We start from the raw sequence: 12596 nt of genomic DNA, 5'->3' as shown, positions 1-12596 counted from the left end.
ATGTTTTAACACTGATACACAAAGTAAAAGCTAGTGATCACTACTAACATGAAGCATACACACCACAATGAGGTGAGACTACATACTAAGCAGGCGGCCAGCCCCTCTTTGCATGGACCTTAAACTTCCAGCACCAACAGTAGGAAAGATACTGTGGATCTAAGACCCAGGCAGAGCTGTTTTATTGACACTGTCACCAGAATCAGCAAAAAATAAAAAGCTTATATTCATAAGAAGGAAGACTAAGCAAGCTGAAGACTAAATCTTTACACTCCTCCAGGGACGATGCCTTTAAATACAGGCTGAAAACATAATAAGTACATTCAAAGACAACAGGAATAAAATTTACAGCCAAGGTTTAAGGGATAGAAGTGTATCCCTAACCTCTGAGGGCTGCTGATTCCTATACAGAAGGAATACCATACTTTCCCCCAAGGGAAGCTGCTCTGCTTTTAGGGCTGAAATACTAGGTCGAGTTTAAAAAAAAAAACCTGCTTGATGAGTGTACTTTTAGGTCAGAAGTCCTTAATTACCTGGTAGGTCTTCAGTCTCCCCGAGTTGCCAGCCAGCCAGTGGACGATGTCCCTGGAGATAACATACCCCGACCCACATGCAAAAGCGGGGTATGCGGGGCTGGGGTACTCCAGCTCCTGCCACTTCCCGGTCCGGTCAACTGCCCAGTTCAACCTGAAACTGAGACTCAAAGTAAGCCGGCTTGCGTTGTTCGGACACGGGCCCTACCTACCACTGGTTAAGCCCGAGTCCTTAATTGATGCTACAAAAGAACAAGTTACAGAAGCAAAGAAAGGAAAAAGCTTATTTTTTAGCCTGAAGAATTAACTATCTAGTGGTGTTTTTTTAAAGAAGACTGGTATGTTAAATTATCTCATGGAGTTTCTGAATCATCTTGCATAGATATTATAAAAAATAAATGAAAAATAAATTACCACTCCAAATTTAGAGACACAGCAAATGGTTTCAGAAATGTATCATACATTTAAGGAATAGCAGTTTCTAATTTCAGTAGTAGGGCATGGTGATAAAAAGTCACATTAATTTCCCCCTTCATTACATTAGCCTGAGGTTTCCCATTTAAAATAGTTTTTCCCCCTTTAATTGTAAATTAATAAAACATAGTAACTTTGGAGCCTAACAAGGAAATTTCCTATCTCAACCACATTTCTTTCTTAACTACATGTGCTCAGTACATGAAATGAACATCGATGGGCTAACAATGTTTAACTTACTTTCCCCACCAAAAATTAGGCCCATCCAGATTCTTGAGGGCGATTCTATTAAACACAGCTTCCAAGTCTATGTAACAGTCATCATCCGTCTTTAGCAACAAATCAAAGCTGGTTGTTTCCACAGTCCTGTTGGCGAAAAAAGGGATACGGCGTCAGGGCGCCCCTCCAACATCAAGAGCCTCTGCCCTAAGATGGGAGACTGCTGCCAGCTACAGTCCTCACTCAGTGCTAGCAAAGTGGCCTAGCAGACGGGTGCCGGGCCAATCTGCAAAGGCGTTAAGGAAAAAGAACACAGTGGGGAAAAGCTTTGGCTTAGATAGAGCATACAATCAAATGCTTCTTAGGCCTTGCGCAGGCCAGGCCAGCATGTCTGTCAAGCAGCAGGGCTCTGCCCCTTGCATTCCTAACAAGAGGCCCGCGTGAGCGGACAGGTGCTTTCACAGAACACTGGCACACAGGAGAATGTTCTTTGCTGCTATCTGTCCCATATGCAGGTGTTTTATGGTGTTTAAAAAGCTGAGTCAAAACACTGAAATACATTTTCCCTTAGAAATGATCTTCAGTAATTCAGCCATCACAAATGACTTCTGGACGGCACAAGAGGGTGATTTCATTTATCTAGACATTAAGAAGTATGTAATAGCAACTACAGACAAAACTAACTCTTCAATTTCACACTGCCAACCCCTGTACCTCTTTGTTGAAAAACCCAGTCTTGATGAGTAAGAACCAGTAAAATGACAGAACTTTGAACTAAAGAAATCTGGAGAAAAAGTTTCATTAGGTCACAGAATGGTGAATTTTAACAACAGATCCACAACTAAAAGCATAACCCTATGTTTCTAAAGTTTTATTTTCAGCTAACAGCAGAGGATATAGATACTATTTACTTGCTAATCAAAAATAAACTTCCATGATGAAGGACACTGGGGTCACTGATGGAGCCCCTGGATAAAGATGAGTGAGTAACAAAGACGTCATTTACAGTGTGGAGGGCAGACTGGGGGCTGACTTCTGGGAAGCAGGTCTGGACGCACAGCCTGTGAATAGGTCACTGCAGTGTCCTGGCAGACATGAAGGCCCAAAGGAGACAGTGGCAGAGAGACCAAGATCACAGAGAGACGCAAGCAGAAGAGACAAAACCTGGACTTCTACAGTTGAGTCGGCTCCCTATAGAAAGCCCTAGAACTCCGCAGTCCTGATCTCCACCTGGACCTCCATTACCCCTCCTCACCTGTTTATGTCCTCGCCTTGGCCCCACCAAGAGAAGCCCCATCAGTGGCCTCAAGCTAAAAGAAGGTTCTTCTTACTGCAGCTGTCAAACTTAATCCTGGTATTCTGGGCATACCCACACTTCCAACTCATACTTATATCTCCCCTCTATCCACAACAGGACTCCAAAATTATACTGACTTGCCCCAGCTATGAACCTACATAAATGAATTTAACTGTCTACCCCTCAGGACCAGAAGTTGGTAATTTCTCATGAGCAACAGAGAAGAACAGAAGGGACAGACTTTGGGGCTCATCAAGCAACAAGCTCTCTGATAAAGTTTTTAAAAAAAGACAAAAGATGTAGTATACTTAATGTGTTTGATCTAGACAGAGTTTGAAGGTTTTACATCTACAGTCAGGGTAGACAGTATCAGAGGCTCAACAGAAAGTTACGGACTCGAGAGTAACTTAGTAATATTAACAACTACTTGTATTCAATTAATAAGTTACTGTATACTTATTGTTGGTATTAAAAGGAGTTACAACCAAGACCCAAGAAATACTGGAGGGTCTGGGAAGTAACAATATGGTAGACTCTAAGAGTTGTTGAATTTCGTCTTATTAAAAGTTTTGGAATCAGGGCAGGTAGTTTTTCAATGAGTGGAGGACAGAACAGAAATATAATGTGGATGTTCAGCTGAACAGAACTCAGATCAGTAACCTGGGTGTGAGTGACTGTCAATGGGAGATATTGGGTGGGTGGGATGAAAACCACTTTCAAACTCACTGATTTTCACCTAATGTTGGCTCCCGACAACTATGGGAAAGTAGGAATGATGCAAAGTGAATCATCTTTTACCTTGCTTTTGATTAATAGCACTCACATTATGGATCTGCTAAGAGAAACAGGGCGGCAGCATTTCAGAAAATTAGTCCTCACAAAGAACTACGGTATGATGGAACACACCACAGGTGCTCAGGGCTCTTAGGTTAGTTTAAAAAATCTCAGTGAAAAAAATAAAAATAAAAAAATATCAGTGGTTTGATGTTATTGATAAACTGCTTCTACATCAAAGGAAAAATAAAACAACACCTACCCAACATTTTTATAACATACCATCTATAGAAGTTCAGTAATTTTGCAGGAACATTTCGATAAGTGTCGACAACATCCACAAACACAATATCATCATAGAGGCTGCTTTCTTCCTTTAGTAAGGCGTCCTCCTCGTGGAGATTATGTATATGATCGAGAAGTCTTCGAGGGCGAGAATGAAGAGTTTTTAAAAGAGCATCGCCTTCTAAAAAGAAAGAGTTGGAGAGAAGAGCTACTGCAAGCTTAAGACCTAGAACTTGTAATATTATCACACTAACACTCCTCCCAAGGCAACCTAACAGAAAACATTTGTTAGGAAATTTGAGGGAGAGAAACTGGAACTCCCACACACTGCTGGTGGGAGGATAAACCCACGGACTCACTGTGAGGAGCAACTCAGCAACACCTGGTTAGGCTGAAGGTGTCCGACTGTGACTCAGTAAGTCCAATTGTAGATACATCCCCAGAGACATTATTTCACACGTTCACAAGGGTATTTATGGCAGCACTGTTTGTGACAGTGAAAAATGGAACCAGTCTAAATGCCTACCGATAAGAGAATGGCTAAGTCATGGTATGTTCACATAATGGGATATAGCAGTTAAAAAATTAACCTGCAGAGCAGCACTGCTCACAACAGCCAAGACAGGGGAACGACCCAATGTCCACTGACAGATGAACGGTAAAGAAGATGTGGTACACATATACAATATACAATGTATATACAATATACATATATACAATTTATACATATATAAATGTATAAATATATACATTTACTACTCAGCTACAGAAAAGAATGATACAGCCATTTGCAGCACCATGGATGGACCTCGAGATTATCATTCTAAGCGAAGTAAGAAGGCAAAGGACAAATCCCACAGCATGACTTGTATGTAGACTAAAAACAGCACAAATGAAATTATTTACAAAACAGAAACATTCACAGACATAGAAAACAGAGCCGTGGCTGCCAAGAGGGAAAGGGAGCAGAGAGTAGGATAGACTGGGAGTTTGGGGTTACAGATGCAAACTATTCATACATAGAATAGATAAGCAACAAGGTCCTACTGTGTAGCACAAGGAACTATATTCAATATCCTGTAATAAACCACAATGGAAGGGAATATGAAAAAGCATACACACACACACATCTAACTGAAACACTTTCTGTACAGCAGAAATTAACACATTATAAATCAACTATACTTCAATAAAATAAATTAAAAAAAAAATCAACCTGATCTTGGATGTTAAGAGGAACAGCACTAAAAAATAATGCTGAGTGAAAAAAAGTATTTTGCCAATTGCTATATATACCATAGGTATAAATTATGAAATATTTAATCAAAACTATATGTTATAGGAGTTATGTACATATGTAGTAGAAAGTAGGATAGTAAGACTGGGAAGGATGCACATGAGCTTTAGGCCAGTGGTGTCCTCTCTGAGGGGAGCAGGAGGAGCAGGGGTAGGAAGTCCTAGGAGGGAGGGGCTTCAACTCTATCTAAAATGCTTCATTGCTCAAAAAAAAAAAAAAAAAAAAGCAAATATGAAAAAATGTAAACATCTGTTAGTTCTAAGCAACAAGGACATGAGTGTTTCTTATAGCACTATTTCTGGATTATTTGTGCTATTCCATAATAAAAATGATTACCAAGACATTTTAATTACCATCTCACAAGCTAATGAATCATTTGTCACATTTGTGCACGGACTGTCCTCAAATAAGGCAGCAATTCTTTCACTGGCACAGGATTTTGTCAACTTAGAAAATTAGAAAATCTCTGAAAAATGACACATGGGTGGCTGAGAGGTAGGGAAGTAAACTGAGAAGTATTTAGTGCTCCACTCTGTAACTGCAGATAGAGAGCCTGGGGGTGGGGCTGAGACCTGTTTCTGATTCTGCCTCTGTCTGTGGGATACTGGACACACTGCACCTTTCTGGACCTCAGCATCCTCATCTGTAAAAGGGGGAGCTGGACTAAGTCTGTGGTTCTCAGGAAAGCTTATGGAATACAGATTTCTAGGCCCCAAGCCTAGAGAGCCAGCGGAGCCCAGGAATCTGTGTTTCTAACCTGTGACTTCCTGTAACTTTGATGTAGGTGGACGGCAAACGACCCTTTGAGAAGCACAGGCCTAAATGACCTTGGGTCCCTTCTCAATTCTTACTGTAACATCCTGTCACTTTAAAGGTAAGGATAAATATACACAATTTAACACTTGGAGGGAAGCAGAAGTGTTATAAAATTATGGCAGTAGGAAAACGGTTGGTAACAAGAGCAGAAATTAAACACAGGCTTTTTCAGTAACAGATTGTACACTTTGGCTTATATTGCATGTATCTGGAAACTAGTATACTATCCGTGTGTTTTAAATCTGACCATCTGTCTAGGTACCATCTACAAGAATCATACAGTTTACAGCCTCTCAAACTTTAGAGGCATTAAATCCATCTAGCAAGCCTGTTAAAATACAGGTGTCTGAGCTTCAATCCTGAAGATTCTCAACTCTCCAACCTGAGGCAGGGCCCAGCCAGAGATGCTAATGCCCAACAGAATTTGAGAATTTGTATAGCACGTGATTCTTGTAGACAGTGCATAAAATCTCAGATTAAAAAAAAAATTAGAGTCAGCTTTTCAGATATATCCAGTACATGAGAAGTAAACTCTATTCATTCTAATTCCTTTACCCTAAAATTGAGATATTTCTCTCTTGTCTGAAAGGAATTTTTCTCACCCAAACCTTAATCCTTTGGCCTCAGAGAGAAAATTTAAGATAAACAGTTGTTCAAGGCACAGTAGCTGCTCCCTGTGGAATAGTTCAGTGCCAGAAGTCTCATGGGCCCCTCAAGTTTTTAAAGTCTCCTGACGGTACAGAGTTGACATAACTGGCACAAGAAAGAAAGTTGCTAGACATTCAGTCAGATGGTGTGTACACTTGTACCCGGCCCCAAGTGTGAGCTGTTTTATGAACCTGGCCTCCTGACCTGAGTTTTCCCCGCGTGACCCATTAGCTAGTCTTTGGTGAGCTAAGTTGGTACCACCCCCGGCAGAGCGGTCTCATAGTTTTATGAAAAATCTCTGGACTAAAATTAAGGATCCCTAAACTTCACATCTTGATGTTTAATGGCAAGTTTGTGGGCAAAACCTATGTACCTGTTCTGACTTTCCCTTAGGGGTGATGTAAATACGGTGAGGGAACACTGTATAAATAAAGATGCTAGAGAAAAAAAAAAGGTGCCACAGCCCACTCACATCTTCAAAGTACATGCAGTGGCCTCAAATAGAGGGTTCTGTTGCATCCTCAGTCCTGCACATTAAAGGAGTCCCCCTGAAGAACTGCCTCTCAGAATATGGGCTCTGCTTTGCTCAGTCACCTCAGGGTGACTTCAGGGGAGCTGGGTCCAAATCCTTTCTAGGAATGCCTGATCTGCAGAGCTCTGAGAAATCAGGCAGGACCACCACTGGGCACCTTTGTTCCGTAAGTGATGATCAGGCCAAGTGACCACCAGCATCTACAACAGCTGCTCTTAGGGGTCACTGATGCAGAATTCTCAGAAGTTCACAAACGTGGGTATTTCCAGAAGCATCACAGAAGACACACACAGCGACTCCTTTTTGAGGGTGATAGAAATGGTCTGGAATTAATGGAGATGATAGCAGAATGCAGGATATACTAAAAAGTATGGAATCAAACACTTGATAAACTATATGGTATGTGAGTTGTCAATAAAAAACTATTTTTAATAACTAAAAAAGGAAAAGATTACCTTTCATGACTAAAGTATGAAGATGAAGTAGGTGAGATTCCGTATGCTTTTCAACTTTCAACCAGCTGACTTACCCTGAATAGTATAAATAAAACCACCTGCAACTCCCTCCACACCTTCCATGAATTCATGAGGCAAGGCACCCTCCCCAGTCTGAAAGAGACGAGAATATAAGTGCTTGAAACTTCATGACTATAAATACACTCCTTACACTTGAAAATTGATTTTGCAAAATTCATAATGTGACTCCACAGCACATGAATCCATCTAAGATGCTATCAGGATATCAGCATTCCACTTTTGCTGTTGTTGTCTAATTATTACAATGTCCAAGACAGGTATACCAAATAATCTCCAGACTGGTTGGTGTTCAGAAGTCCAGCTTACACAGAATCATATTCTTGAACTTGCTACCAACATTATTACCCAAACCAGCTTTATTTTACATCCTCAAACTCCCACACTTAAAAATAAAATTACTATCACATTTGAGTACTTGGAGATTGAAAATGCCCATGAGTTCAAATATACCAGGCACATTTTAAAGTGTCTGCTACCATATAGTGAAAAGCCCTCTAAGCCAATAGTTGAACCAGACTACTGATGTTGAAGGTGCCCAGAGATTACTGTGCCAACAGCCAACAACAGTCCTGTCTACCTCTCAGCTTTGGAGGAGCTGTTGTTTTTAGAAATATGCCTCTTTTCACTTCATAGGTTACCCAAGGCCCTTACTTGAAGTGAGGGGCCTCACCTTTGGGTGTTACCCCCCAACATGTCTACCAGCTGCTGAAGGCTGGATCAGACTGTCAGTCATGCCTCAGCACATTTGCGGCATTTTTTCTACATACTCACCCAATCAAGAAGCCTTACTGCCTGCCTAGTCCCTTTTTGAACAGATCCTTCTAGCAGAGCTCTACTATACAAAGTAATGTTTTAAGGCCAGTAGAGACACAAGTGTTCTGGGGTGATTGAGGTAAATCACCATTTAATTCAGAATATGATTTGTAGCTGAATGTGGAGAAAATTTCTAGAGGTGAATGCTACAGATTCCAACTTTGTAGAAAAGATTGGACACTCTTTTTTTTTTTTTTTCGGGGGGTGGGGGGAGTTGTTTTTTTCTTTTTCAAAGGAAAAAAAACTTTTTCAAAAGATTGCACACTTTTTTTGGGGGGGAGTTGGTTTTTTCTTCTTTTTAAAAACTGTACACACTATACTGTTTTGTGTAGAACTTGACAGTACGTTATTAACTTCTATCTAAAATGTCACATCTTGGCTTTTATTTTGCCTTTGAAAATTTTCTGAGGTTATTACTTGCTGGCAAGGGAGCAAGACTTAGGAAAACTTACAGCTCTGTGCATTTATGATGAAAACCTTTATTTGCAAATGGGTTCCTTAGAATAGGCTCCTAAGCAGTCAAATTTTTTTTTTCTCCAGTTAGCTGAGTGTTTAAGCTACTGTTAACCCTCCACAAGGCTTCCTGTTGGCTCAGATGGTAAAGAACCTGCCCGCAATGCAGGCGACCCAGGTTCAATCCCCTGTGTCGAGAAGATCCCCTGGAGAAAGGAATGGGTACCCACTCCAGTATTCTTGCCTGGAGAATTCCATGGATAGGGAAGCCTGGCGGGGTATAGTCCATGGGATCACAAAGTGTTGGACACGACTGAGCTTTCACAGCCCTCAACAACCATATTCATTCCCAAAGCAGATCATGTGAATCTTTACCTTAAATCTAGCCCAAAACTCAGAAGTAAACTGATTTCCTTTTGTGCAATCAACTGAATAGTACAGAATTCTGTGATGTTTTGCATATTTAAGTTTCACACATAGAAAAGGAGACAAGAAATTCAAGGCACTTGCTTTGAAAATAAGGAAAAAATCCTACAAATCCATGGAACACTGTATATTAGATAAGGGACATTTCATAATGAAGGATGAAATCCTAAACAGGCCTACAAGGCTGAGGCTGTAATTACACTTGAATGTGTGGGTCTGTCTGCTTCATGTCTGTCTTCCTCACTGGACTGTAAATTCCCCTGTGGGACAGTTATGGATCTCCCAAGATTGTGCTTGCCTCGCAATGAGTATGCAATAAATGTTCCCTGAATGTATAATGTATAATAACAAACCTCATGATTTTCATGTCAAATTCAAGGATTAATTTATGTGAATAAGGTTAATATTTAATGAAATGTACTAAGCCTGTGAATTTAAATGCCAAGTGCTTTCCTAATCATTAGGCCAGAATTCAAGGAGAATAATTCTATGACCGCACCACACCATCACTTATTTATTTAAGGTTCATCATTTTAAGTCTGCTTACACCTTTTTATCATTCTACACTTACTCTGAGAAATCTACCTGTCTGTTTTAAGTTTTAAGGAAATTTGGCAAATGAAAAAGGAAAACCAAAAAGCCTAGCAATATAAATGGCAGTGAATATTCAATCTTACCTTCTAACACTTTTATCTATAGTATTCTAACTGAATCATACTGATGTTAAGTGAGACTGAATACTCTAAATATTCAGTGAAGGATATAAGGAAGTGAACTTAAAAAGATGTTAACCTAAAAACTAATGAGAAAATAAAACATCATACTTCCTAAAATGCACTAATCTTAAGGCAAACTGTCTATGAAGGTTGAAGCTATAAAATCCCACATTTCAGTTTTTCATCTTTTACTATTGGTGACTCAACAACACTTTCTATGACATACGTTCTAAACATAAGATTCATTGTTCCATATGAGCTGGTGTAAAAATAAACTTAAAAACATTTTAGGATATTACAGAACGCTAAGGTATGCTAAACAACCTAAAATAAAAAAGGAAGGACTTACTGTAACGACTCTGAGAACCCCTCCTCCATCATTAACTGTCACTCTGTGGAGATTTCTTGACACGAGGCCTTGGAGGTCTTGGCTCTCCCACACGATCGTACCTTCAAAGCTCTTTTGTAGAAAGATGAACACAGAGTCAGTTTCTTTATTGCTGTCATTTAGGTCTTAACTAAGTTTCTGGGGAAAAGTTTTTCTAAGACACGTCAGTTAGAACTTTTATTGTGCACTCCAACACACCAATAGTAACATTTTAGTATACATCTTGGAGTCTTTTTTTTATGCACATCTAAATCAACACTTTCAAAGACCTTTCTTTGACAGTTTTACATGCTGCTGTTCTGTCATTTCCCACTGCATCAAAGGCATTTCCTTCTGTGACTGCAGCTGTTATGACTGCTCTTTTTCAAGGGCTTGTTCCAATGCCACGGAGCGAGTGCATCCTGCGTCACTCCGGCATCTCCCTACCGTCACACATTTTTGGACCCTATCAAATACCTACTAAAACAACATGAGGCGTGTTCTGCTGTAAATGTTTATTTTCCCCAATAAATCTGTTTTTTTGTTGTTGTTGAAAATAAATCCCCAATTTTCTGTATGACACAGGAAACCCAAAGCTGGTGCCCTGTGACAACTAGAGGGATGGGATGGGAGGAAGGTTTTAAGAGGGAGGAGACGTGTGTACCTACGGCTGATTCATGTTGATGAAAGGTAGAAACAATCACAATACTGTAAGGTGATTATTCTCCAACTATAAAGAGATGAAATTACTAGGACAGTAACAGAGATATTTTATATGCATTTCGGCACACATTGCCAAATTGCCTGTCATTAGCAATTTATAAGAATGCCTGGTTTCACTCTCCTTTTCCCAGTATGGGATATTAGTAAAAGAAGAGAAGTTTAAGCTAATTTAGTAGATTTAAAGAAATGATTTTTTAATTGGCGTTTCTTTTGATTTTTGGGAGGGGTGCCATGTGGCATGTGGGATCTAGTTCCCTGACCAGGGATCGAACCTGCACCCCCTGCAATGGAAGCACGAAGTCTTAACCACTGGACCGCCAGGGAAATCCCTGTTCCTTTTGATTTTTAATGATGTGTATCAATTATACCATCTCTTCTGGGAACTGCCTTGTCATGCTTCTTTACCATTTAACCACTGAGTTTTATATATTTCTTATTAATCTATATGCGCTTATAATAAATTACCTTAATCCTGTAATATTTTATATACTATTTTTCCAGAATTGTTTGCTACTTCATATTATAGGTTTCTTTGTTTTTTTTTTCTTTGGCCATGGCACAAGGCTTGTGGATCTCAGTTCCCCAACCAGGGGGTTGAACCTGGCCCACCACAGTGAAAGTGCCGAGTCCTAGCCACTGGACCGCCAGGGGATCCCCAGGTTTTTTAAAAAAAAAAAAATCCGTATAATTTTTATCTTGTCAAATCGGACAAGCTTTTCCTTAGCAATCATTACTATTAAAATTGGAACTTAGGAAGTTACGCTCCCGTCCCTCTTTTGAATTCTAGTGTCTTTTAATCTCTCTACAATTCCTGTTTTTAGTATCTGTGCATGGCTAGCTCCTCGGTCCTGCCCAGGTCTCAGCTCCATGGTCGTCTCCCCAGGGAGGCTTTCTCTAGAGACTGAACAGAAGGCAGCCAACTCCCAAATTCTATCTTCAGCCTGTCTTCTTTTCTTAATATTTACTTTGGCTGCACCGGGTCTTAGTTGTGGCATGTGAAGTCTTAGCTGCAGCATGTGGGATCTAGTTCCCTGACGAGGGATGAACCAGGCCCCTGCGTTACGACTGTGGTCCAGTCTTAGCTATTGGACCATCAGGGAAGTCCCCAGCCTGTCTTATTTTCTTAAAACCACTTACCACTCTTGATATTTGTTTTTCTATTGCCCATCTAACTGCTTCTCCCACTAGACTGCAAACAGCAGACAGCAGCGATCTTGTCTGTCTTATCAACCGGCATCTAGAATGTCTGATACCAGGCATTACTCAAATAAGTAGCTGAATGACACTGAACTCAAAAGCAAGTAGAATTCTGGTATACAATAGGACATAAAAGATACAGTTTTAGCATCCTAAAAACATTTCATGTATTAAAATTAAAAGATAAAATACTTTATAGTAGTGTTTCATTCAACCAGCATTATAAGGGAACTAGACAGAACTGAATTTGTCCCATAAGCTAGGGCAATGATTTGCAAGCTTTTTTAAAAAAAAGACAATAAAACTTCTCTACCACAAAAGATAAGAACATGGAAAGAATCTGGATTCCTCGGGCAGTGTGTCATTTTATATTTTGCAAATGCATCCTTAAATTTCATTATCTCTGAAACTCCTGGTGTGCGTTGCAGAGCCTTAGGGCTCCTCAGAGCAGACTCTGCAGACATAACCTGTGTCATCATTTCCCAGTCTT

General features: G+C 40.0%; 1 protein-coding gene across 2 annotated transcripts in view; it reads right to left on the bottom strand.

Moving 5' to 3' along the window:
* B3GALNT2 (beta-1,3-N-acetylgalactosaminyltransferase 2) overlaps window positions 1-12596 on the bottom strand; it is a 59392-nt gene that overhangs the window by 3848 nt on the left and 42948 nt on the right. For both annotated transcript variants that reach the window (XM_065922268.1, XM_065922269.1), the window contains exons 6-10: window positions 10169-10279; window positions 7405-7483; window positions 3580-3763; window positions 1248-1373; window positions 534-693 (exon numbers count right to left, since the gene is read on the bottom strand). In XM_065922268.1, the coding sequence (XP_065778340.1) occupies window positions 534-693; window positions 1248-1373; window positions 3580-3763; window positions 7405-7483; window positions 10169-10279 (660 nt within the window). The remainder of the gene's footprint in view (window positions 1-533; window positions 694-1247; window positions 1374-3579; window positions 3764-7404; window positions 7484-10168; window positions 10280-12596) is intronic.

Source organism: Muntiacus reevesi, chromosome 2, assembly GCF_963930625.1.
Source record: "Muntiacus reevesi chromosome 2, mMunRee1.1, whole genome shotgun sequence".
Classification (NCBI taxonomy): domain Eukaryota; kingdom Metazoa; phylum Chordata; class Mammalia; order Artiodactyla; family Cervidae; genus Muntiacus; species Muntiacus reevesi.
This window is presented reverse-complemented; position numbering and strand designations above follow the sequence as displayed.